Source organism: Sus scrofa, chromosome 9 (genome assembly GCF_054392235.1).
Source record: "Sus scrofa isolate SSC_HxYL_T2T_F1_AM1 chromosome 9, Sscrofa_HxYL_maternal_Yorkshire_Landrace_v2.0, whole genome shotgun sequence".
In the NCBI taxonomy this organism is placed as follows: domain Eukaryota; kingdom Metazoa; phylum Chordata; class Mammalia; order Artiodactyla; family Suidae; genus Sus; species Sus scrofa.
This window is the reverse complement of record NC_139391.1, coordinates 6152108-6177836: the sequence shown is the minus strand read 5'-3', so window position 1 is coordinate 6177836 and position 25729 is coordinate 6152108. Positions and strand designations below refer to the sequence as shown.

At 47.7% G+C, this 25729-nt stretch overlaps 1 protein-coding gene across 20 annotated transcripts in view; it reads left to right on the top strand.

Annotated features, from left to right (window-relative positions):
• Nucleotides 1-25729, top strand: part of STIM1 (stromal interaction molecule 1) — a 201322-nt gene that overhangs the window by 147444 nt on the left and 28149 nt on the right. For 19 of the 20 annotated variants that reach the window (XR_014814225.1, XM_021101954.2, XM_084974052.1 and 16 more), the window contains 2 exon segments: nucleotides 17164-17275; nucleotides 21034-21149. Coding sequence is in view for 19 of the 20 variants with exons in the window: in XM_021101954.2 (XP_020957613.1) it covers nucleotides 17164-17275; nucleotides 21034-21149 (228 nt within the window). In the remaining variant the exon portion in view is untranslated. 20 annotated transcript variants of the gene reach the window in all.

Below are 25729 nucleotides of genomic sequence, written 5' to 3'. Positions count from 1 at the left end.
AGTGGTAAGAAACCTGACTGGTATCCGTGAGCACGTGAGTTCAGTGGCACTTTGCCACACAGCAGAAATTCACAGAACTGTGTAAATCAACTGTAATAGAAAAAACCAAACTGTCAGTATGTCTTCAAAGTAGTTGTATCAATTTTACGTGCCCATGAGACTCTCTGTTCCTCCACATCCTTACCAGAACTTGGTATCATCTGTCTTTAAACATTAGCCCTTCTAATAGTGTGGCGTGGTTTTATTTCACATTTACCCGATGACGAATGATGTTGGGCATCTTTTCATGTGTTTAAGTTGTATTCATGTATCTTCTTTGGTGGATTATCTGTCCAAATCTTATGTCTGTCTTTTGTTTTGTTTTTTTTTTTGGCCACACCTGTGACATGTGGAAGTTCCCAGGCCAGGAATTGAACCTGCACAACAGCAGTGACCCAAGTGCTGCAGTGACAACTCTGGATCCTTAACCCACTGTGCCACAAGAGAACTCCTCTTATGTCTATTTTTTTTTTTTTTTTTTTTTTGTCTTTTGTCTCTTTAGGGCTGCACCCGTGGCATATGGAGGTTCCCAGGCCAGGGGTCCAGTCAGAGCTACAGCTGCCGGCCTACACCACAGCCACAGCAATGCCAGATCTGAGCCAGGTCTGCGACCTACACCACAGCTCATGGCAATGCCAGATCCTTAACCCATGAGCGAGGCCAGGGATTGAACCCACAACCTCATGGTTCCTGGTCGGATTCGTTTCCGCTGCGCTATGACAGGAACTCCCCACCTCTTGTGTCCATTTTTTAATTGGGTTGTTTTCTTTCTTATTGTTGAGTTTTGAGAGTTCTTTATATATTCTGGGTATAAATCTTTTATAAGATGTATGCTTTACAAAGATTTTTTCTCTTAATCTATGGCTTGTCTTATCCTCTTAACAATGTCTCTCTCTCTCTTTTTTTGCCTTTTTGGGGCTGCACCTGTGGCATATGAAAGTTCCCAGGCTCGGGGTCGAATCGGAGCTGTAGCTGCCAGCCTACGTCACAGCCACAGCAACACCAGATCCGAGCTGCGTCTGCGACCTATACCACAGCTCACCGCGATACCGTATCCTTAACCCACTGAGTGAGGCCAGAGATCAAACCTGCGTCCTCATGGATGCCAATCAGATTCATTTCCGCTGAGCTATGATGGGAACTCCAACAATATCTTTTTATTTTTATTTTTGGCCACACCTGTGGCATGTGGAAATTCCTGGGCCAAGGATTAAATCCACTCCAGAGCAGCAACCCAAGCCGCTGCAATGGTGATGCTGGCTCCTTAACCCACTGCACTGTTAGAGAATTCCAACAGTGTCTTTTAAAGAACAGAATGTTTTAATTTTTCTGAAGTCCACTTTATCAATTTGTTCTTTTGTGGATCATGCTTTTGGTGTCATTTATAAGAAATCTTTGCCTAACCCTAGCTTACACATTTTCTTCTGTATTTCCTTCTAGAGTTGTGTAGTCTTAGGTTTTACATTTTAGCCTATTATGTGTTTTTTATTAATTTTTCTTTTTGGCTTTTTTTGGGGGGCCAACCTGCGGCATAGGGAAATTCCCAGGCGAGGGGTCGAATCCGAGCTATAGTTGCCAGCCTACACCACAGCCACAGCAACACCAGATCCCTGACTCCCTGAGAAAGGCCAGGGATCGAACCTGCATCTTCATGGAGACTAGTCAGATTCGTTTCCACTGCGCCACAATGGGAACTGCTGTATTCATTTTTTTCTATGGTGTTAGACGTGGATTTTTGTCCTTTTCGTGCTTACGGATGTCCCAGTTGTTCTAGAACCATTTGTTGAAAATCCCGTCTTCTCCACTGCACTGCTTTGCACCTTTTGTCACAAATGATTTGTCCAGGAGTTCCCGTTGTGGTGCAGTGGTTAACAAGTCCGACTAGGAACCATGAGGTTGCAGGTTCGATCCCTGGCCTTGCTCAGTGGGTTAAGGATCCAGCGTTGCCGTGAGCTGTGGTGTAGGTTGCAGATGCAGCTCGGATCTGGCGTTGCTGTGGCTCTGGTGCAGGCCGGCGGCTACAGCTCCGATTCACCCCCTAGCCTGGGAACCTCCATATGCTGCGGGAGCAGCCCAAGAAATGGCAAAAAGACAAAAAAAATTTAAAAATAATAAAAAAATGATTTGTCCATATAAATGCGGGTTTATTTATGGACTTTGTGTTAGGATCTACTGATCTGTTTGCCTGTCTTTACGTCTATACCACGCTGTTTGGGGTGCAGTAGTCTTCTGATTCTTTTTCAGTCAGTGGAGTTAGCCATCGAACTTTGTTTTTCGGAGTCCAGAGTGCTCACCAGTACACAGGAACCTTCGCTAACTTTGTTTTTCATTTCCCAAAGTTGTTTTGGCTGTTTGTCCTTTAGTCACCTAGTGAATTTTTATTTAAAAAAACCTCCTGGGATGTTGACTTCGATTGCATCAGATTTGTAGATCAGTTTGAGGGCACTGACCTCTTAACAATATTTCATTTTCTGACCTATGGACAAGGTGTGTTGCTCCATGTGTTTAGGAGATACACTTTCTCTCAGGAATGTTTTTTGGAGTGTTGGGGGGTGTTTTGGTGTGCTTTGTTTTTCGGCCATGCTCGAGGTGTGCAAAAGTTCCCAGGCCAGGGATTGAACTCTTGCCGCAGCAGTGACAGCACTGGGTCCTTAGCCCTCTAGACCACCAGGGCACCCCTTGTAGTTTTCCGTGTATAGGTCTTTCATATCTTTATCACGTTTATCTCTAAGTATTTCACAGGTATTGATGCTATTGGAAATAGTATTTCTTAAATTGTGGTAAAGTGTACTGTTACTATTAAGTGGTTTTTAAAAAATTACTTCCTAATTGTTGTTTTATATAGAAATATGATCGATTTTTACATATTGTCTTGTATTCTACAACCTTGCTAATCTCGCTTGTTAGTAGGATACCATCGGATTTTCAGATCAGACCATCGTGTGCTAGTAAAGAAAGTTTAACTTTTTCCTTTCTAACCTAGATGCCTTTTTATTTTATTTTTTACATTTAAATTTTTTTTTTTGTTTTTTGCCTGCATCCATGGCATATGGAAGTTCCTGGGCCAGGAATCAAATCTGAGCTGCAGCTTCAGCCTATACTGCAGCTGTGGCAAAGCCAGATCCTTAACCTACTGCACTAGGCCAAGAAACGAACTTGTGCCTCCATAGCAACCTGAGCCGTTGCAGTCAGCCGTTGTATCACAGTGGGAGCTCCTAGATGCCTTTTAAAAATCTTTTTTTGGAAGCTTCTGTCATGGCTCAGTGAAACGAATCTAACTGGTATCCATGAGGATGCAGGTTCAATCCCTGGCCTTGCTCGGTGGATTAAGGATCTGGCATTTCTGTGGCTGTGGCCTAGGCCAGTAACTGTAGCTCTGCCTCAACCCCTCGCCTGGGAACCTCCATGTGCCGTGGATGTGGGTCTAAAAAAGACAGAAAAAAAATCTTTTTCATGTCCTATTGTCCTAGTTCTTATCTGCAACACAGTGTTGAGGAGAAGTGGTAAAGGACAGACATCTTTGTCTTGTCTCTGATATTAGAGGGAAAACATTTCGTCTTTCACCATTAAACTTTAGCTGTGGGTTTTTGTAAAACCTCTTTGTCAGATCAAGGAAACTACCCTCTATTCCTAGTTTGCTAGGAGCTTGGGTCAGGAACGGATGTTGGATTTTATCAAATGTTTTCTGTGTCTATTGAAATGTTGCTTAGTTTTTCTGTTTTGGTTTGCTAAAATAATTCTATTGACCGATTTTTCAGTGTTAAATGAACTCTGCATTCTGAGAGAAACTCCACTTGGTCGTCCTCTTCCTCTGCGGATGTTATTTGCTAAAAAATGTATTTTTATTTTTATTTAAAACTTTTTATTGAAGTGTAGTTGCTTTACAGTATTGTATTAGTTTCAGGTGTCCAGCATAATGATTCACCACTTTTTATAGATTATACTCCATGAAAAGTTATTGCAAGGGAGTGGCTATAATTTCCTGTGCTACACAGTGTATCCTTGTTGCATATCTATTTTTTCCTTTCTTTTAACATTAAAAAAAATTACAGTTGATTTACGCTTGTATATTTTATACAGTGGACTTTGTATCTCTTATTACCATTTCCCAAATTTCCCCTGTCTCCTTCCCGTGTCCCTTTGGTAACCACTAGTTTGGTTGGTATATTTTCTACTTGCTAAGATTTCGTTTCAGACATTGGGCACCTTTGTTAGTGAGGGATACTGGTTTGTTATTTTCTTTTCTTGTAATACCTTTGTTTTTGGTATCAGGATAATGCTGGCCTCATAAAATAGTTGGAAAGTATTCTTCAGTTTTTCATATGACTTCATAGATATATTTTCCCTTGATGCTTTGGTAGAATTCACCAATACAGCCATTTGAGTCTGGCTTTTGACCGGTGGGAAGGTTTTTCTTAAACTACAGTGTTTTCTTTCCTGTGCCTTCAGTGAACTTTTGTAGTTTGTGTCTTTGGGAATTTTTCCATTTCATTAAATTTTCAAATTTACTGGCATACATTTGCTCATAACATTCCCTTATTATTCTTTTAATATGTCTTAAACCTGTAATCATGTCTCATTTCTGATGTTGGTAATTTGTATCTTCTCTCGTGCTTTCTTTCTTTTTTTTTCCGCTAAACAGTCTTGTTAGATTTTATTAATTTTATTGATCTTCTCAAAGAACCAGTATTTTGTTTCAAGGATTTTCTCTCCTGTTACCTGTTTCATTGGCCTTACCTTGTAATTGCTTCCTTTCTGCTGCTTAGTTAGGGTTTGATTTGCTCTTCTTTTCTAATTTGTGAAGGTGGCAGCGCAGGCCATTGATTTGAGACCTTTTTTCCCCCTAATATACGATGCTGTAATGCCTTCAGTACTAATAATAATGCTGTGAGTTTCCCCTAAGCCCTGCTTTATCAGCATTTCAAAAATTCTAGCAAGTTGTGGTTTTTTGCTTTTTTCCAGCTGACTTATTGGTGACATAGACAGAGTGAAAATGTCTAAAAGGAAAACATAACTGCTGGTAAATGCTTATTCTCACCTTTTTTTTTTTTTTTTCCGGTCTGATATAGTCTTTAATAACTTAGCATCCCTAACTGTGTTCCAACTTGAGGGATTATTTTTGCCCTAGAAATGCATACCTCTGAAATCTGTCTTATATTTTCGTATTGGTTCTTCACGATGTTAGATGATATGTTTTATTTTTATTTTCATTCAACTTAAAATATTTTCTATTTCCTCTTTGTTGTCGTCTTTGATTCATGAATAATTGAGAAGCAGGTTGTTTAATTTCCAAATATTGGGGGATTTTTCAGAAGTTTTTCTGTTTTGTTTGTTTGTTTGTTTGCTTTTTGGGGCCGCACTCTCGGCATATGGAGTTTCCCAGGCTAGGGGCTGAATCGGAGCTATAGCCGCCGGCCTGCACCACAGCCACAGCCGATGCCACATTCGAGCCGCATCTGTGACCTACACCACAGCTCATGGCAACGCTGGATCCTTAACCCATTGAGCGAGGCCAGGGATTGAACCTGCAACCTCATGGTTCCTAGTGGATTTCATTTCCACTGCTCCACGACGGGAACTCCTTTTTTCTGTTATTATTTACACTTATATTTTTCATTGTGGTCTGAGGACATGCTTTGTATGGCTTGAATCCATTAAAATATTTTAGACTTTTTTTTAAAGCATACTTGAATATGATCTATCTTGGTAAATGTTCCATATGCCCTTGGCTTTTCTTTTTCTGTTTGTCTTTTTAGGGCCACACCCACAGCATATGGAGGTTCCCAGGCTAGGGGCCCAATCGGAGCTGTAGCTGTTGGCCTACACCATAGCCACAGCTATGCTGGGATCCAAGCTGTGTCTGTCACTTCCACCACAGCTTAAGGCAACACTGGATCCTTAACCCACTGAGCGAGGCCAGGGATTGAACCTGCATCCTCATGGATGCTGGTCCAGTTTGTTAACCGCTGAGCCACCACGGGAACTCCACCCTTGGCTTTTCTTAAGCAAAGTGTTATGTAAATGTCAGTCAGGGAGTTCCCATGGTGGCTCAGCGGTAATGAACCCTCCTAGTATTCATGAGGACTCAGGTTCCATCCCTGGCCTTGCTCAGTGGGTTAAGGATCTGGCGTCGCTGTGACTCTGGTGCAGGCCAGCAGCTACAGCTCTGATTCAACCCCTAGCCTGGGAACTTACGTATGCCTTGGGTGTGGCCCTAAAGAAAAAAAGACAAAAAAATAAATGTCAGTCAGGTTATGCTGGTTGATGATTGTTCACGTCTACTGTGTCTGTGCTGCTTTTCTTCCTCCTTGTTATGTCGTTAATGAGAGAGGAGTGTTTCAGTTTCCAAGTATAATTGTGGATTTGCCTATGTATCCTTGCAGTTAATTCTGTGAATTTTTGCTTCATGTCTTTTGAAAGTCTGTTAGCTAGGTACATACAGATTTAGGATTATTGTGTCTTCTTGATTAACTGACCTCCTCATTATTATGGAATGACCTTCTATATCCCTAGTCAAATTCTTTGCTCTGAAATCTATTTTGATATTACTATAGCTTTCTTTTGAGAATTGCTAGTTTGGTGTATCTTTTTGCATCGATTTATTTTTAACTTATTTGTGTTTTTCTATTTAAGGTGCATTTCTTACAGATAGCCTATGGTTGGGCCTGATTTTTTGCAATCTGACAATCTCTGCCTTTTAATTGGGTTGTTTAGACCATTAACATTTAACACGTTTATTAACATGGTTAGATTTTAGTCCATTACCTTGCTATTGGTTTTTGTTTTCCCTATTTGTTCTTTTTTACTCTTTCTATGTCTTCTTTTGGATTAGTGAGTATTTTTATGAGTCTATTTTATCATCTTTGTTTCCTAAACTTTTTGTTTTGTTCATTTAGTGGTGGCTTTAGGATATAAAGCTTACCACAGTCTATTTCTAAGAGATATTGTTATACCTTGTCGCATGTAGTATGAGACCCTTCCAATAGTGTATTTCCATTTCTGCCCTCCCAGCCTTAGTGTTCACTCTCTGCACAGTGGCCTGGGAATTTTCTCACAGCCGTAAGCTGGGGCAATTGTATGATTCGTGTCATTTGTTTACCGTCTCCCAAGGACCTGTCCATTGTAGACTGATGTCTAGTGTCTTAAAAACTGTTATTTCATACGTTTTGTCTTTTTTTTTTTTTTTTTTTTTTTGTCTTTTTGTCTTTTTAAGGCTGCAGCCGCAGCGTATGGAGGTTCCCAGGCTAGGGGTCAAATCGGAGCTATAGATACTGGCTGCAGGCACAGCTACAGCAACACCAGATCTGAGCCGTGTCTGTGATGCACACCACAGCTCACAGCATTGCCAGATCCTTAACCCACTGAGCAAGAGCAGGGATTTAACCTGTGTCTTCATGGATATTAGTTGAGTTCATTACTGCTGCACTACCATGGGAACTCCTGTCTTTACTTTTTTTTTAAGTTGTTTCAGGAGGGAGGGTAAATTCCATCCTATTTACTTCATCTTGGCCTGAATCAGAAGTCTCAGCTTAATCATCTTTAAAAATTTTTTTTTAACTTTTATTTTTTTTAGAGCTGCACCTGTGGCATATGGAAGTTCCCAGTCTAGGAGTCAACTCAGAACTGCAGCTGCTGGCCTACACTACAGCTACAGCAACTTGAAATCTGAGCCACAGCTCACGGCAACGCTGGATCCTTAACCCACTGAGTGAGGCCAGGGATCGAACTTGCATCCTCATGGATACTAGTCAGATTCATTTCCTCTGAGCCACAATGGGAACTCCAGCAGCTTAATCATCGTTTGCTTTGCTTGAATGCTTTCATACTTTGCTTCTTAGCCTAGTCTAGCTCTACCGCAGTTTGTCCCTCAGGTGGTCCCAGAGAGATCTTTCTAAAATAAATCTGACCAGGTCTCTGCTTACATTTTTAGTGGGTCGCCATTTTTTAACTTTTTTTTAAAATTTTTACTTTTTTGTCTTTTGTCTTTTTAGGGCCACACCCATGGAATTTGAGGTTCCCAGGCTATGGGTCTAATTGGAGCTCTTGCTGCCAGCCTATACCAGATCTGAGCTGTGTCTGTGATTATACCACAGCTCATAGCAATGCCGGATCCTTAACCCACTGAGCAATGCCAGGGATCAAACCCGCAACCTCATAGTTTCTGGTCGGATTCCTTTCCGCTGCGCCATGATGAGACCTCCCCCATTTTTTTTTATAATAATGAAACGGTTATCTAGGACACTAAATTTCGGGATGGAAGAGTTATTATTAAATGGAACCTAGAGAAATGAAGATATTACTAAAAATATCACAGGTAAATTCCTCTGTAATCATATGTAACCATATATTATTTTGAAAAGATAGTGACTTTTCTGTTGGTCAGGCAACACTTAACTCGTGTAGAACTAGCATTTAGTTGACGTCATAGCTGTGACTGAGTCCAAGCAAGTACTGCTCACCACACAGCAAGGCAATGAATTGAGAGACTATTTGTTGGGGCAAAGGAATAGCGACTTTATTCAGAAAGCCAGCAGACTGAGAAGGTGGTGGACCCCTGTCCCAAAAAACCATTTTGCCCGAGTTGGATTCAGTCTGCTCGTATACCAAAGGGGGGTGGGGGTTAACCGTCAGTCGTGTCCTGGCCCCAGTACAGCCCCCGAAGGGGATGCGGTAATTTCTTCCCACCTGCAGCCCTTGACAGGTGGTCAGGATATTTCCTGTGAGCTAAACAAAGGTATTTTAGCTAAATGCTCATTCCTTGGGGAGCAGGGTCCCCAGAGATGGGCCGTTATGTATAATTTAAGGTTATAGGCAACATCCCTTCAGTGATTAACTTGTAACAGAATCAACCTCCTTGCTGCAACTGCCCTCTCATTTGAAAAATCATCAAAATAAAGTATTGAAAGCTTCATTGTTGTTGATGAAAGAAATTATTGTAGAAAATGCCATTGTTTTTTTCATGTTTATCTATGTGGTGTTAGATGCACTGAATTAAATGTCCATTTGTTATCTCAAAATGAATTACCTCAGGAAGAAAAATCAGTATGTGCATGTAAATGAAAATCTGGCTTTCTTTTATATTCTGAGAGTTTCCTCATATTTGGATGCTCTTGTTCCTTACTCACCTCTGTAGCATCGGCCCCCAAAGTTACTGTTTTTCTCCTCCAATTAGTGTAAACATGCCTGCATTTGAAACAAAATTAACCGAATTCCTTCTATATACAAGGCATTGTGCTAGAGTCCTTTTGCATACCAGGCTCGTGCTTATTTCTGTGCTCCACTTGTTTTCATATTTTCTATGGGTCTTTTATTTTATTTTATTTTATTTTGCTTTTTTAGAGCCGCACCTGCGGCATATGGAAGTTCCTAGGCTAGGGGTCGAATCAGAGCTGTAGCCGCCAGCCTACACCACAGCCACAGCAGCGCCAGATCCGAGCTTTGTCTTTGACCTACACCACAGCTCACGGCAACGCCGGATCCTTAATCCACTGAGCGAGGCCAGGGATGGAACCTGCAGCCTCATGGTTCCTAGTCGGATTTGTTTCTGCTGCGCCGCGATGGGAGCTCCTCTGTGAGTTTTTATTATCTTTTCCATGGCCCTTTCTCTGTAGCTGCACTGGTTCACCTGCAGTTACTAGGATATCCACTTGCCGTTCTCTTCCATCCTTTGATGCTCTCACACATACTGTTCCCTGTTCCTTCCTTCTTTGTTGATCTGGTTAAATCCTACTTGATATTAAGACTCAATTTAAATATCTCTTTCTTTAGGAAATCTTCCCTGAAAAACCACAGGCTGGGTTAGTGCGTTCTCTGTTCCTCTAGCCTCTTTGTATTTATCTCATCACAGCACCTAGACACGAATTGCAACTGTCTGTTCCCTCGCCTTTTTATTTCCCCGACAGACTGCTCAAGGGCGTTATCTTATATGATTCTATCTTTTTTTTTTTTTTTTCTTTTTGGCTGCACACACAGCGTGTGGAAGTCCCCAGACCAGGGATCGAACCTGCACAGGAGTTGCCACCTGTGCCACAGCTGCAGCAATGCCAGACCCTTAACCCACTGTGCCACAGCGGAACTTCCTGATTCTATACGTTAAGGCACAGGACCTGGCCCAGAACAGGGATGCGGAAGACAAGAGTTTGTCCTTGAGTCTGCCATTGTGTGTGTTATGGAAGTTGTTTGGCTCAGTCAACATTCCAAACTCCAAGTTGCCCGGCTCCTCTGCAGCCACGCTGCTAGTCTTTCTCTAACCTGGTCTCTGCTTTACAGGTGGTCTTCACTGTATGTCCTTTCGGGCTCTGGCTGACCTGTTTTGTTGCCAGATAGCCTAGTGGGCCTGTCTCGTGGGGCCTGGGTGAAACGGCCAGATTCTTTTTTGCAGTGACAGCTTAGAGCTTGGTATTGATGCCGTGTTGGCACACTGGCATGGTGTCTGCCGCCCTCTAGGTCAGATGACAAACTGCTGCTGAGAGCCGGAAGGAAACCACTCAGAGAAACAAACCACAGGCCTCAGCTGCAAACTGTCCTTGGGGAGTGCTGCTTTGGTAAGACTGTCGGTGTCTTGGAGTGTTCTCTGTCCAGAGTTGCCAGATAAGAGGCTAGGCTTCTTGATGGCTTTTCTGACTCACTCCGGCAGTCCGTCACTCCGTGTCGCCGTACATCCCTCTTACCTAGCCCTTGTCACACGGCGTGGCTCGTGTTTAACTCCCTGTCTCCTCTCCAGAAGAGAGCCTTGGTGCTGGAGGTCATCCAGATTGAGCTGGGTATCTAGAAACGAGTCAAGGATCTGCTAGGCTAGAAGCCCGTGAGAGCTTAGCGAAGGAATGAATGGCGAAAGCAATAGCAGCTAATGTTTGCTTAGCACTTCCTGGGTGCTGGGAGCTTGTCCTCTTTTCACTGCACTCTTGTGATGTGAGAACCCGCCTCTCATCATTTCATAGGTGACAGAACGGGGCACAGAAGGTTAAGTACCTTGTCCACGGTCTTACGTCCAGTAAGTGGCAGGTCTTGAACTCAAGCCAAGGCACTTGGTTCCCAAGTCCAGATTCTTAACCACTGGACTCTGTCTGACCAAAGGCTGACTGTGTGACCAGCTTACTGACAGATGCATGAAAGAGACAGAGAAGGTACTGGTAACCTTTCGGCCAGACGTAGGTCTTTTGGGATGCAAGTTTGAAACGACAAAAGTGAGGGCATTATCTGGAGGCACCACCATTAGGGGAGGGACATACTGATTCAGGAGCCTACTTCTTAACTGCTTATTCTTTCTCTGACAAGAAAAAGAAATGGCCAAGGCCAGGCATCTGTTCTAGCCGATCCCGGGAAGCACCGCTGCAGCTCATGTGCTAGGCAGTCACACCTAATGTTCCATCGCCCAAGTATCCACGTGGCTCATGTCCTCATTTTCTCGGCAGATGTTACCTCGTCAGAGAGGCCTTCCCTGATCTGATCTGACGTAGCACTATTCTTTATCCCCTTACCCTGCTTTATTTTTCTTCCGGTATTTATTACTACCCAACGGATAATTATTTGTTAGAGAGTTTTCATTTGTCTCCCTCTACCAGAATATAGGCACCAGGGATCTGTGACTGTTTTGTGTACTGTTATATTCCTAGATTTTAATTTTTTTTTTTTTCTGGCCACCCCTGTGGCACGCAAAAGTTCTTGAGCCAGGGATTACAGCTGCACCACGGCAGTGACCTGAGCCATAGCAGTGACAACGCCTGATCCTTTACCCACCAGGCCTCCAGGGAACTCCTCTATTCCTAGTTTTTAGAGTGGTGGCCTGGCAAGTAGTAGGTGCTCAATGATGTTGGAATTTCAGGCCACCTGCTTTCAAGGGCTTTTATCATTTGGCCTCAGCATGGCCTCACTCTGCTTGTCCCTATGTGTAACCCTTGGACTCTGGACAATCTGGAGTCAGAGTTCACTGAAAAGGCCCCACACATTCCAGCTCTCTGAATTGCTCATGCTTCTTTCGTTGCTGGAAATCTCTGTCCACCCAGATTCTGACCAGTCCTCAACATCTACCTCATATAAAGAAACAGTTACTACTGAGGTTGTATTAAATCCTAAGCATTTTCAAATATATGGACTCATTTAATTCCACAACTCTTGAGAGAGGTGTTGCTAGATTGTTAGCAACGTGGCTATAGGATCTCTGTCTTGTCCCCAGCGCCTGGCCCAAAGTCGTGTACCATGAATGTTTTGAATAACTGGGTGAGTATTTTATAGAAGGGGAGGTTGAGGATCAGAATGGTTGTGTGATTTACCCAAGCTGGTCCATGACGGAGGCAGCATGCAGGGTAAAGCAGCTCATTTGTGTTGAGCTGAGCTGGACTCTTAGTCCAGTGGTTTCCAACTGCACAAGACAATCCCCTGGAGTGCCACAAGAAAATATAGTAACTTGTATTTATATTGCATTTATTTTTGTCTCATTCTTTAATGTTTATGTATGTTTTACAATATTCCTAATATCAGTACAGAGGTCTAATTTATAAATAGGTGCTTGTATATTGGCAATATGTGCTCTGATTTCTTTTACAGGTAGATGATGTCATTAAAAAGATTGGAGCCTATGAAGTTAGTCAACTTGTGCATTTCCTCCCTCCTCTCCCCTCCCTTCTCCTCTCCTCCCGCCTCATGGCACATGGAGTTCCCAGGCCAGGGATTAGATCCCAGCCATAGCTGCGACCTATGCCGCAGTAGCCAGCAATGCCAGCTCCTTTAACCCACTGTGCCAGGCCAGGGATTGAACCTGCAACCTGGTGCTTTAGAGACACAGCTGATCCCATTGTGCCACAGTGGCAACTCCTTGTGCATTTTTCTTGTAAAGGACTCTTGGTTGCAGAAGACTCCAGGGGTTGCCCTTCTCCAATCCTGTGTAATACTTTTTGTTGTCTTAACACGGAGATGTGGTCTTTGATGTCTCTGGGAGCTATAGGGACAGGCTCAGGGGATGAGGGAATCAAGGCTTTAAAGACTATCTCTTGCTTGAATGTCCTCCTGGGATCTGGTCACGTGAGTCCGTTGGCGCTGTCTCTTCTAAGCTCTCCTGGCCAGATTCTGTGTCTTTTCACTGACAGCCACAGCCCTCTGTACCTGTTACTTTTTCTCTGCTTTGGCCTGGGGATTCTGCCTGTTTTCTCTTTTGGAATGAGGAAGCAGAACAAGACTTTAACTTTTAAGTACTTAGGGACAAGGGGGCCCTGATATCTCACCTTGACTCTGGAGTGAGAGCTTCGTGCTGGAACACAGGGTTGCCGTCTGACAAGGATGCCCCTTATCCTGGCTTACTTTGTTCAGACTGCAGTGCCTCTGAGTGGGCAACGCCAGTGCTGCCAGGCCTTACCTAGGTAGGGCATCTGCCAGGTAACAGAATGATACATGGAGCACAAAACCCAGAAACACCTGCCTTGAGGTTTGCCCTGACATGTGAGCTCATCGTCCTTTTGCCTCTAGCCTAGCCAGGCAGGGACTGACTATGTTCAGAGTCCATCCTCACTGAAGTGCCAGACTGGGTCCCCTCATAGGCCTCAGCCTCACTTAACGTAGTGTTCAGAGCAGTCGTTCTCAGCCAGCGATGGTTTCGTTCCCCGGGGACCGTTTGGAAGTATCTGAAGATATTTTTGATTGTCATGACTGGCAGCATGCTGCTGGCATCTGGTGGGGAGATGCCAGGGATATTGGTAAACGTCCCACAGTGCATGAGACAGTCCCTGCAACAAGGAATTAACCTGTCCAAAACGCCGTGGTGCAGAGACTGAGAACGCCCAGTCTAGAGTGACTCCCCCACGACAGTGGAGGTGCAGCTGGAAGAGTTCCTGCCTGCCCAGGGTCCATGCTCAGGCTTGTGTCAGGGCGTCTTCCCTTCAGACAAAAGGCCCTTGTGACCCGCTGGCCTCAGGCCTTTCGAGCAATGAGACATGACGTGGCCTTTCCACTCCACTCGCCGTGCTGGGTGATGCCAGGCTCCCTCGAGAGTAGGGCAGGAGCGTGTTGTTCTCTCCGCGCTTTGCAGGCTGGCACTTGCACGTCTGCCTTGCATCTCGTGCCCCTCTGCCAGGCCTTCATTACCTGATACTCCAGACCACAGCAAGCGCTCGTGTCTGTAATGTGTGGGGAGATGTGGTCATTTTCAGGCCCGTCCCTTCTGCTTTCCTCGTGCCAGTTCATCCGTCCTTTCCTAAGCCCTAGGATTTGAACGTACCTTTCGGAAATTAATCTCTCTCTTCCCTCTGATGTATTCTAGCCTGGAAATTAAAAACGCAAGCAGGCAGTGACTACGCACCTTCCACCCGGGCGTCTGGGACCCTGTCTTCTGGGATGCGGTCCGAGCGCACGGACCTTCCTCCCTCCTCTCTGGGTCCTTTCCTGGGCCCCCGCAGCTACTCTCTCGGCCTCGGGGCTTCCCTCCCGAGCTCCAGCAGCTTCCTGAGGACATCGAGAGACTAGAGCGTTTTTGCCTTCCATTGTTTCATCCAGGATGTCTTATGAGCGTCTGTCTGCTTTGTACCGTGGGTGGCTCCTCTGTGGGGGAGGCAGGAGGATGAAGGGACAGGGCCCAGCCTTCCACCTTCTCTAGTTCACGTGAGAGTGACAGGAGCAACCCAGGATTTGAGGGGCACTCCTCAGGGGTCAAGCATTGCAGAAGTTAACCTCCACCTGAGCTGCGTATTTGTCTAGGCAGATGGTGGTTGCTGTTTGAAAGCCCCACTTTCAGAGCATGTCTGGAACTCCTCAGTTGGGGTAGTTATTCTCTGAGTACATTCTGATGGATGCCACTGCATACAAAGCACTGTTTTAAAGACAAAGGGATGAGCAGAAATCAGCAGGTCATGGTCCCTGACTTCCGGGCAGCTGACTGTTCAGGGGAAATGAGGCAGCATTCCGATGGAGGTCAGTTCTAGGGAAGGACAGGGGTCTTAGGAGAGGCGGGTAATAAGTCTCACCATTTCATTCTGCTTCAAAACTTTTTTGGCATCTTGCGGCTCACAGCAGTAGTTTTCAAACTTGAGGAATGTTCAAATTCCTTTTAAGGGAAATACTTGATCTTGGACCTGTAAAGCTGACCTAACTTGTTTTTATTATCATGGTGTTTAAATATGTACAAACACAAAATGGAATTCCGGTTGCTATATAAGATGTGTTTATAAGCATAAACAAAACCACGCTGATGCATCAAATCAAAGCATGCTTTGCATCCAGGAAACGACCGCGTGTGGCTGAAACCCAGCTGCTCGCAGGCTCTTTGGGTTCCGCAGGGACTCAGCCCTCCCACCACCTTTCTCTGCTCAAGCTCCTGTGAAACCGTGATTTCTGGAGCACCCCGTGATGTCCTCTGCCCTTTCCCGGCTTGAACACGCTCCTCGTTTATCACGTCTTTATCGTTGACCCTTGACAGAGTACGGAGATACGTTTGCTATCTATGTGCCTAAACACCACACGAATATTAAAATTACTTTAAAGGACTATTTTTATGCTTGTCTGTTTAAGAAAAAAAGTCCCGGGAGTTCCCGTCGTGGCGCAGTGTTTAATGAATCCGACTAGGAACCATGAGGTTGCAGGTTTGATCCCTGGCCTCGCTCAGTGGGTTAAGGATCCCATGTTGCTGTGAGCTGTGGTGTAGGTCGCAGACGTGGCTCGGATCCCGCGTTGCTGTGGCTGTGGTGTAGGCGGGGGGCTACAGCTCCGATTCGACCCCTAGTCTGGGAACCTCCACATGCCGCGGGAGCGGCCCTAGAAAAGGCAAAAAGCCAAAAAAAGAAAAGAAAGTCCTGTTCTCACGGTGCTGAAGAAGATGATGAGGTGCGAGGGCCGCAGATGGTAATGATGCGATTTGCCGGGTGGTGACGGATCATTCCGTCATTGTTTCGGTGAGAACTGGCTCCTGTTGTGACAGAAAATCCTTCAGTCTGATGGGACCAAAGGGGAACATTTAGGAGTTCCCACCGTGGTGCGGCGGGTTCACAATCTGACTGCAGCAGCTTGGGTCGCCTCAGGGATGCGGGTTTGATTCCCAACCCGGCACAGTGGGTGAAAGGACCGGCCCTGCTGGCGCCGCGGCGTAGGCCACAGCTGCAGCTGGGATTCAGCCTCTGGCCGAGGAATTTCCACAGGCCGCGGGTGTGGCCATAACAGGTAAAGGGGGGAGGAGTTTACTCTTTGCCCAAAACTGAGAGATGAAGCAACAGGGCTGTCTACAGCTACGCTCTGACTCGTCTGGATTCATCTCTTGGCTCATACTCGCCTCTGAGTGCAAGTTTCCGGCAGCGTCAGGGAAGATGTTTATGTATGTATGCAATACACACACACATACACTTTGGATAAATTAAAAAACGTGGGGAGTTCCTGATGTTGCTCAGTGGTTAACGAATCCAACTAGGAACCATGAGGTTGCGGGTTCGGTCCCTGGCCTCACTCAGTGGGTTAAGGATCCTGCGTTGCTGTGGCTCTGGCAAAGGCCGGCAGCTATAGCTCCGATTAGACCCCTAGTCTGGGAACCTCCATATGCCTCAGAGTGCAGCCCTAGAAAAGGCAAAAAAAAAAAAAAAAAAAAAAAAGAAAGAAAAAAAAAGAAAAAAAGTTGTATATATGATATTTGTGACATAATGGCTAGGGCAAGGGCTATGGAGCCAGACTTCCTGAGTCCAAATATTGGCTTTACCGATTCTTGGCTGGATACCTTTGGGGAAGTTATATAACTTTTTTGTGTCTCAGTTTCTTCATCTGTAAAATAGGGATACAATGGAATATATCCTTCGCCTGTGGTTGCATGGATTAGTGAGCATTAATATCATAAAAACATTAACATATGGGAGGTGCTTAGCTCAGTACATGGTATATGGTAAGTGCTGTATAAATGATGGCTTCTGTTAGTATCATTTTGTTGTTACAACGTTACAGCTCAGGATTATATCATCGCAGTTACCGGTACAGTAGGAGAAAAAGTCCATCGAACAGAAAGTGCAGTACGTGCTCCCGTCATCCTTGGGCTTTTCTGGGAGAGGGAGCCAATAAGCACATGGCCGTGTGGCGAAGGCGTCGTAGTCGGTGTGACTGTGACAGCAGGGGCACGCAGGGCTTGCCTTCTGGAGTCATGGCTTTGTGTGTCTCTCCCCGCAGTGTACAACTGGACCGTGGATGAGGTGGTGCAGTGGCTGATCACGTACGTGGAGCTGCCTCAGTACGAGGAGACCTTCCGGAAGCTGCAGCTCAGCGGCCATGCCATGCCGAGGTCAGGAGGCAGCTGGCTCCTCTGCCCGGGGCTTCGGGGAGGGGGCCGGGCTTGGCTGGCCTTCAGGTCGCTCTCACCTGCTAAGTGACGTTTCACCCCCTTTAGGGCAGAATCTGTGGGCTTCTCTTCTGACATCTGCTGTGCACTTGCTGTAAAGCGTAATGGGCCCTCCTCATCTATTATTTAATATTTCTGTCAATCCCGGGAGTAGTGCTGAAAGCTGCCATTTATCGAGTGCCGAGTACATGCCAGGCACTCTCCTTAGCACTTTCTGTCCCGTCTCTCATATAATCCTTCCATCAATACTGGAAGGTAGGTGTTATAATATAGAGTTGATGAACCTGGCTAAGTAATTTTTCCAAGGTCACATGGCTGGTTAGAGGCAAACTGTGATTTAAACCTAGATCTGGGAAGACTTCAAATCCTGTGCTGTTTCTCTTTTCTTTTGCTGTCCCCCACCCCCGCCCCCCAGCAGCTACCTCTTTGACTGCCCAGGAATCTCAAGGCTCTTTTAACCTCCCCTGAATGATCCCTATACACTTGAACTCCTCTGAAGACACGGTGCAGAGGTGGGGGCCACCTACCATTGGCCCCAGCCTCCTCTCTGGAATAATTCTTCCAACACCGTTGTGGCCTAACTCTGCCCCCCTTACATAGGGCCCAGTGTGCCAGGGCTTGGGGTGGGCGTGGGGAGGGGTTGGAGTACTGCATTGATTTCTTTTTTTTTTTTTTTTTGTCTTTTTTTTTTTGCTATTTCTTTGGGCCGCTCCCGCGGCACATGGAGGTTCCCAGGCTAGGGGTTGAATCGGAGCTGTAGCCACCAGCCTACGCCAGAGCCACAGCAACGCAGGATCCGAGCTGCGTCTGCAAACTACACCACAGCTCACGGCAACGCTGGATCGTCAACCCACTGAGCAAGGGCAGGGACCGAACCCGCAACCTCATGGTTCTTAGTCGGATTTGTTAACCACTGCGCCACGACAGGAACTCCAAATGAGAAGACTTTTTTTTTTTTTTGTCTTTTTATCATTTCTTGGGCCACTCCTGCAGCATATGGAGATTCCCAGGCTAGGGGTCGAATTGGAGCTGTAGCCACCCACCTACGCCAGAGCCACAGCAACACAGGATCCAAGCTGAATCTGCAACCTAAAACCACAGCTCACGGCAATGCCGGATCCTTAACTCACTGAGCAAGGGCAGGGATCGAACCTGCAACCTCATGGTTCCTAGTCAGATTTGTTAACCACTGAGCCATGATGGGAACTCCTGCATTGATTTCTTGTTATGTCAAACGAGCGCCACATGTCCATCAGTCATCAATCCATTTACTTCTTCCACCGGTAGTTACGGTGCCAAGCACTTGTGCTGGGTGCTGGGGATAAAGATGACAACAGCGTGCCCTTGCCCTCCAAGGGCTTACCGTCTGGTAGTGCTGATTATGAATAATCCGTCATCTTATTATGTGGGTGCATCCAGTTGTGAGCTTCGGCAAAGGGGAGAGGGCAAGGTGCAGCTTTGGGGTGCCCACACCTTGCAGCCCCAGCCAGAGAGCTGCCGGGCACTGCTGTCCAGGCCCAGCTGAGCGGGCTGTCCCCTTCTCTGCTGCCCGCTTGCCCCTCTTCTGGAGAGAGCAGTAATCCTCATGTGTGCGCATCCCTTCGGAGAGTAATTTCCTGCCTGTTCCCTCCGTTGATCCTCACAATTCTGGGCGGAGTTACGCTTCCAGCTTTGTGGGAGCAAACTGAATTTCAAGTATTTTATGATTATCAAGGCTGGTAAGTGGCTGAGCTGGGATCTGAACTCAGGTTCTGAGGGCCTTGCTTTTCCCCCTGCGTTTTCCTTTTGCCCCATGTGGTTGAAAATAGGCTTCCTGGAAATACTCCGTTTAGTTCTATTTAACAAAACTCTACCAAGCACTTACCATGTGCTGTGGTCTCTCTTGGGCCCTGAGGACAAAGAGATGCATTCAACCTGACGTTTGCTTTGTAGAACTCAGTGTTTAGTGGAGGAGCGAGACAGTTAAGCAGGTGACTAAAGAGGTGATTGACCACGACGTTCCAGGATTTAGGTTTCTTTCCCAGGGACCTTGTGAATCCCTGGCCGATTCCATCTCGACAGATGGCTTTGGCTTGGATTAAAACTGTGAAACGTAGGATAAGGAGTCAGTTCTCAGGTAATGAGCTCCCTTGGCCCTTCTGTGACCAGAATTAGATTTAAGACCAGAGCCAACCAGGCAGGGCACAAGAACAGAGGAAGCTGTGGCACCTTAGTGATAGCAGGAAGCACAGAGCCTTCAGAACATGGGGTGTGGGGTGGAGTGGGGTGCTTCTTGGCCCATCACAGGCAGCATGGTTTAATGGGGTGAATCTAGCAGATTTGGGTTGTGTCCTACCTTTGCCACTTACTTGCTATGTGGCTTTGGGCAAGCTCCTTATCTCTAAGTCTGTTTTCTTCTCTGTCAAGTGGAGCTAAGAGCAGACTTGGGTTCTTAAAGCAGGAGGACTGAATAGGTATTACAGGAAAAGTGTCATAGCAGTAGAGATATGCAGCATCTGGTTCAGTGTTAGCTCCCTTCTCGTTGCTTAGAAGCTCACAGGTTTATCTGACAAATAGACTGGAGAAAACATGACACCTATTTCCATCAGTTAGACGAAGGCCAGTATACTTGATAGAAGTGCTCTGAAGAGGAGCCCCAGGAACTCTGGGCTTATAGGAAGCATCCGACGTATATAAGTATACACAGAAGGCCCCTGAGGGCCCAGAAGCAGCTTATGGTCAGACAGGTGAGTCATGGATGGAGCTGGGACCAGAAGCTCCATCCTCTGACATCCCCACCTCCGACCCCCTGTCACAGCGTCTCACCGCCTGTCTCGTGGAGGGCTGCATTGCTTCCCAGGGCTAGGGAGGAAGTGGCTGCTCCTGCATGCCCAGGCGGGAGTAGGAATGACACACGGATGGCAGCAGCTTCTTTCCTAGCTAGGGAAACAAAGCTATGAATCAGGAAGGAGCAGCAATCCTGTGGAGTGGTGTAATAGTTCGTGCTCCTGCAAGACCCACCCCAGTGGTTTTTCAGCCTTTCCTATCTTGTACCCCTTTCATCCTATACCCACTTCGTCCCAGCAGAAGAGAGGCAAAGTCCCGTTTTTCCTACATCATTTCCTTGTTTACAGGTCCTCTCTTATTAAGGTATCATTAACATTATGGTTGGAGAAAATAAATGATGATAATCTGATTGGGAATAAATCCCTGTGACTCAAATACAAGATAACAAGACTAATGCAATGCTTGTTGTCAGCAGATTTCCCTCTCATGACGATGCGTTAGGATTAGGATAATTCAGAGGTCCCCAGAATCACTGAGTCACATGGCCTCATGTTCCGACCCGGGCTGGGCTGGAGAATGCATTTACACATGGTAAAAGTGTGGGGCCAGGTAGCTAGCGGATGATCCCTGGCAGGAGAAGCTCAGCAGAAAAGTTGCAGCTGAGTGTGGGAACCGTCACAGGCGGATAATCCTTAGAGAGCAGAATACTCGGGACACAGTGGACCTGGAGGGAAGGGCGGCCACGTCCTCGGGGAACGTTCCGTGTCCTGCTTACTCGTTGTCGAGATCCACTGGCCCAGAGCCGTGTTCGGGGGTGCAGAGGGGAGCAGTCCCCGGGAGCGAGACGCCACGGAAGTGTCCCCAGAGGGGTGGGTGGTCCTACCCGGATCCGTCCTGCTGTGCTGGGAACTGAGCCCTGCTCTTCACCCCCACAGACTGGCTGTAACCAACACCACCATGACGGGGACCGTGCTGAAGATGACAGACCGCAGCCATCGGCAGAAGCTGCAGCTGAAGGCCCTGGACACGGTGCTCTTCGGGCCTCCTCTCTGTGAGTCCCGTGGAGAGGAGGGCGGCGGACGTGCCTGGACCCCGAGGCTCTCGGAGCGGCTGGACTCAGGTCCCGGCTCTCCGAGGCCCAGCTGCAAGGCAGCGCCTCCGCTTTTGAGATGTGAAGTGGTCTTGCCTTTGAGTCAGCCAGGGGTCAAAATCCATTCGTTAAATGCATGAAGGACATCCCGGCTTTGTGCCAGGGCTGTGCTGGGCCCCCTAGGAAGATCTGGATGACTCGTGTTCCGCACGAAATGTTTAAAATGAATGTTCTAGAGAGGTACACCGTGCTTCTGAGGCAGGGCATCCTGTAGGAGAGGCGGTGTGTGGCTTTGTTCCGTGGAGGTGGCTGGAGAGGGCATTCCAGGTGGGGAAGGAACCTGAGCAACAGTCCAAGGCTCAGACATGCGGGGTGTGTTCAGGAACGCTGAGGGGCTGAGTACCACTTAGCTGCCCCTGCTCTCGCGTGGATGAGCAGAGGGCACGAACCGACCGCTGACCGTCTTTTGTCCTTAGACAACCGAACAGGACTAAGTGGGTTTTTACTGAAGCAGTCAACACACCCAGGCCTCAGGAAGGCTGGTCCCTTGTGCTCAGGGTTAGTGGAGAGAATTAGGTGCTTCAACTCTTGAAGGTCCGTGGGGTGGGAATGGCCAACCTTGCCGTCCCTTTTTGTTCTAAGGGGATTCAGCACAAACGTAGTAGGGTTTCTTAGAAGAGGAACCTCGACCAAACAAGTTCTTCAGGGCCTCCTCTCTGCCCTTCGGCAGCTGTTGGCATCAGCTGCGGATGCCAGCGGCAGAGTGCTTTAGAGCCAAGAACCAGGCCAAGAAGCAGCTGGCAGGCAGGGTCAAGGGCAGGATAACATTCCCTTGCCCGGGCTCTCGGCTTGACAGGTGCCCATGCCGATGTCCCGGGAGCGGTGAACGGGCCTGTGCCTTTTTTGGTTTTAAACGTGTCTAATAGGCTTTATTTTTTAGAGTGGCTTTGGGGTCACATCACGATTGCGTAGCAGGTACAGAGGTCTTCCATGAGCCTCCTGCTGCGTGCCCGCACGGCCTCCCCGTCTTTGGCCTCCCCCGCGGCAGTGGTGTGCTGGTGACGACGGAGGACCCTCCACTGACACGCGGTTGTCACCCGGAGTCCACAGTTTATACTGAGGGTCACTCTTGGTGCTGTGCTGGCTGTGGGTTTGGGCAGCACCACGTGTCCCCCTGTACGGCGTCACACAGAATGGTTCACTGCCCTAGGGGTCCTCTGTGCTCCACCGGTTTCTCTCTCTCTCCTTCTCGAGCCGTGGCAGCCCCTGCTTTTTCTTAAACTTCTCCATCGTTTTGCCCCTTCCAGAAGGTCTGTATCTTTTGAAAGTGTGAAGCGGGGCAACGGGACAAGGCCACTGCCATGTCCTTTGCCGCCTTGTTTTCCCCCGATCCTGGGACATGTGTTTTGCTACCATTTACTTATGTTTTTAGTAAATGACATAGGGAAGGCCCTGCTCTTTATATGAGGCTCCCCCTCTGGACTGAGCACTGGCCTTCCATTCGTCCACTGACGTTTACTGAGCACCTAGTGCGCCGCTCTCAGGGGCAGGGTCCCTGCTCTCGAGAAACCGCCTTTACACGGAGATTGGAATGTTCACAAATGCAGTGAATGGTGAGCAGATGCAGTGGTAGACCTGCCCTGTACGTCTCTCCAGAGTGGGAGTGGGAGCACCGAGTGGGGGGGTGTCCAGTCGGAGGCCAGGAGGCTTAGTGGCCAGGATCAGTCTTGAGCTGGTCCTTGAAAAATGGGACGTGGCCTTTTCAAACGCTCCCTGTTAACGGCTCATCCCCCTCGCTCTGTATACACCAGCAAAGGAACCAGAGCCAGCAGCGAAAGCTAGGCTACTTTTGCGAAGGCTCTCCTCTGTCAGCCCCAAGGAAGGGGAGCCCTGGGCAGGCTGAAAGGCTTCCTTAGTCTGCTGAGAAGTAATGACAGAGACCGGTACATGTTCTGTATCAAAATAGGATTTCCCATATCCAAAAATGTGCGTTTGAAACTGCAGGTTGAAGTGGGCAAAGAGTCTATGTGGAAAAATCAGCTAGGGCAGGACAGCTTGGGAACCAGAAGCCTGGGTCCATGGTAGTCGGTCTTGGAGGTCAGTGCCAACCAGAGGAGCCCTAGTGAAGCAGGTCAGGCTGATACCAGGACAGGAGTATCTTCTAGACGCATTCCAGAGCCTGTAGGTGGCAGGTGACCTAATCTAAGGGAGGTCAGAGGTCCGCAGAAAGCCTGTTTCTGAGATAGGCAGAACAGAAGTACTAGCGCTCAGAAGATTCTTCACACCCGCTAGGATAGCTGCAAGAGAAACAAAAACACAGAAAAGGGAAAGGAAGAGCTGGCAGGGGTGTGGAGAAATCAGAACATTGTACATTTTTAGTGAGAGTGTAAAAATGTTCAGACGTTGTGGAAAATTGTTTGTTGTTCCTTAAAAAGTTAAACATAGTTATTGTGTAACTCAGAAATTCCACACCTAAGAATGTACCCAAAGAATTGAAAACCGGTCCGAAACAAGTCCATGTATGCATGTTTGTAGCAGCATCATTCACAAGAGCCAAAGGATGTGAGCAACCCATACGTCCACGAATGGATGAATGGATAAATAGTTCCGGTAAAGACATGCAATGGAATATTACTCAGCCATAAAAAGGAATGAAGTTCTGATACATGCTACAACATGGGTAAACCTGGGGAAAAAAATGAAGTGCCATAAAAAGGAGAAAGGAGTGAGTGAAAGAAGCCAGTCACCAAAAAGGCCATATGATTCCATTTATATGAAATACTTACAGCAGATAAATCCATGGAGACCAAATGCAGATTGGTGGCTGGCAGGGGCTGGAGGGAGTGGGAAATGGGAAGTGACTGCCAGTTTTTGCTGCCAGACATGGCTACCTTGCCTCATCTTGAGGAAAGTCCTGCCTTTGGTCTGAGGCTCGAGAAATCTCAAACCATAGGTTTGCTGTAGTAGCCAGGAGGGCCCACGGAGTGAGCAGGACCCCCTGCCCACAGCAGCCTCAGAGCTGGGGAGGGAAGAGGAATCGGCTGAATCTGCCCAGGGCCACCTCAGGCTCTGTTTCCTTCCTGCCCGCCTTCCTTCCTCTCTCTCTCTCTCTCTTTCTTTGTCTGTCTGTCTGTCTTTTTAGGGCCGAACCCATGGCATATGGAGGTTCCCAGGCGAGGGGTCAAATTGGAGCTATAGCTGCCCGCCTACACCACAGCCACAGAAACATAGGATCCGAGCCGAGTCTGGGGCCTACATCACAGCGCACGGCAATGCCGGATCCTCAACCCACTGAGCGAGGCCAGGGATCAAACCTGCGTCCTCAAGGACACTAGTGGTGTTCGTTACCGCTGAGCCATGGCGGGAGCTCCTGGGTCCATTTGCTGACAGTGGAAGGCAGCCTGGTCCTCCTCATGCGGCCACAGAGCAGCCCGAGTGCCTTCCGGTCTTTTCCACCTGCAGAGCTGGCTCCAGGCTGGCCCGCCTGGGGCTCTGCTGACAGCACCGGGAGGCAGGGCCCAGGTGTGCTCCGAGCACGGAGGCCCCCAGGCCGTGTTCAGGTTGGGGTCGAAGCTGCTGCCTCCCCGCGGCAGCTGGTGATGTACTGAGGGGCAGACTGAGGCTCAGGTGATGCGGAGGCACCAGAGGTGGAGGTTTTAGAGGTTGTTCACCTTTTAAATAGTGGAGCCCTGACACACTCCTAAGTCTTTAACTTAGATTTCAACGCTCTTTTCTACTGTGTTATCCTGCCCTCCACTCTGGGTAGAGGAGACAAGATATAAGGGTTCCGGCTCCGAAATCAAGCAAACCCACGACCCCATGACCTCAGGCCGGTTCCTGAGGTTCTCTCCGCATTTCCCCTGCGTGCACGGCCGGTCCTGTTGGCATAGGCCCCCTGAGGCCAGTCCCGGGCTGGGCCTGTGTGCACTTTGTGCTTCCAGCAGGGGTGTTGAGAAGGGGTGGAGAGAGGCCTGCACGGTAGTTCTTGGGTGGGGGGCAGTGGTGAAGGGGAAAGGTGGCCACACCTTGTGTTCCTTCCAGGGTGGCTCAGATGTGAGGCAAAGCTCTCAGGACGTAGGAGTGGCTGCCTCTGGCAAGCGGGCTCTGGGCTCTGCCAGCTCTGCCTTCCCTCTTTCTCCCTCTTGTCGTGTTCGTCTGGCCTGCCCTTCAAGCCTTGCCCAGGATGCCGATCTAGCCCCTTCCTGTCCTCGGGGGACCTGCAGCTCTTTGTTGCTGTCGTTTCGGATGCCCCCGCCCCTGGGAAGCAGATGGGCTTATGGGCGTGGTGTTAGTTTCCGGTGCACAGCGAATGATTGTACCTGCTGTCTTTCTAACAATCTGTTTCCCCATCTGTTACTCTTTACACTGGGAACTCCTTGACGGTGGAAATGTCTGATCATCTGTCATCAGCCCTCAGCCCAAGGCCTGGCAGGGAGCAGGTGCCAGGAAATGAATGCTAGAAGTTATCCCGAAGGAGGCTGGGCCTTTCCGGGGCTGCGGGCTTGGGGCAGGTGGGAGAAAAGTGTGGTCCAGCTTGGTTG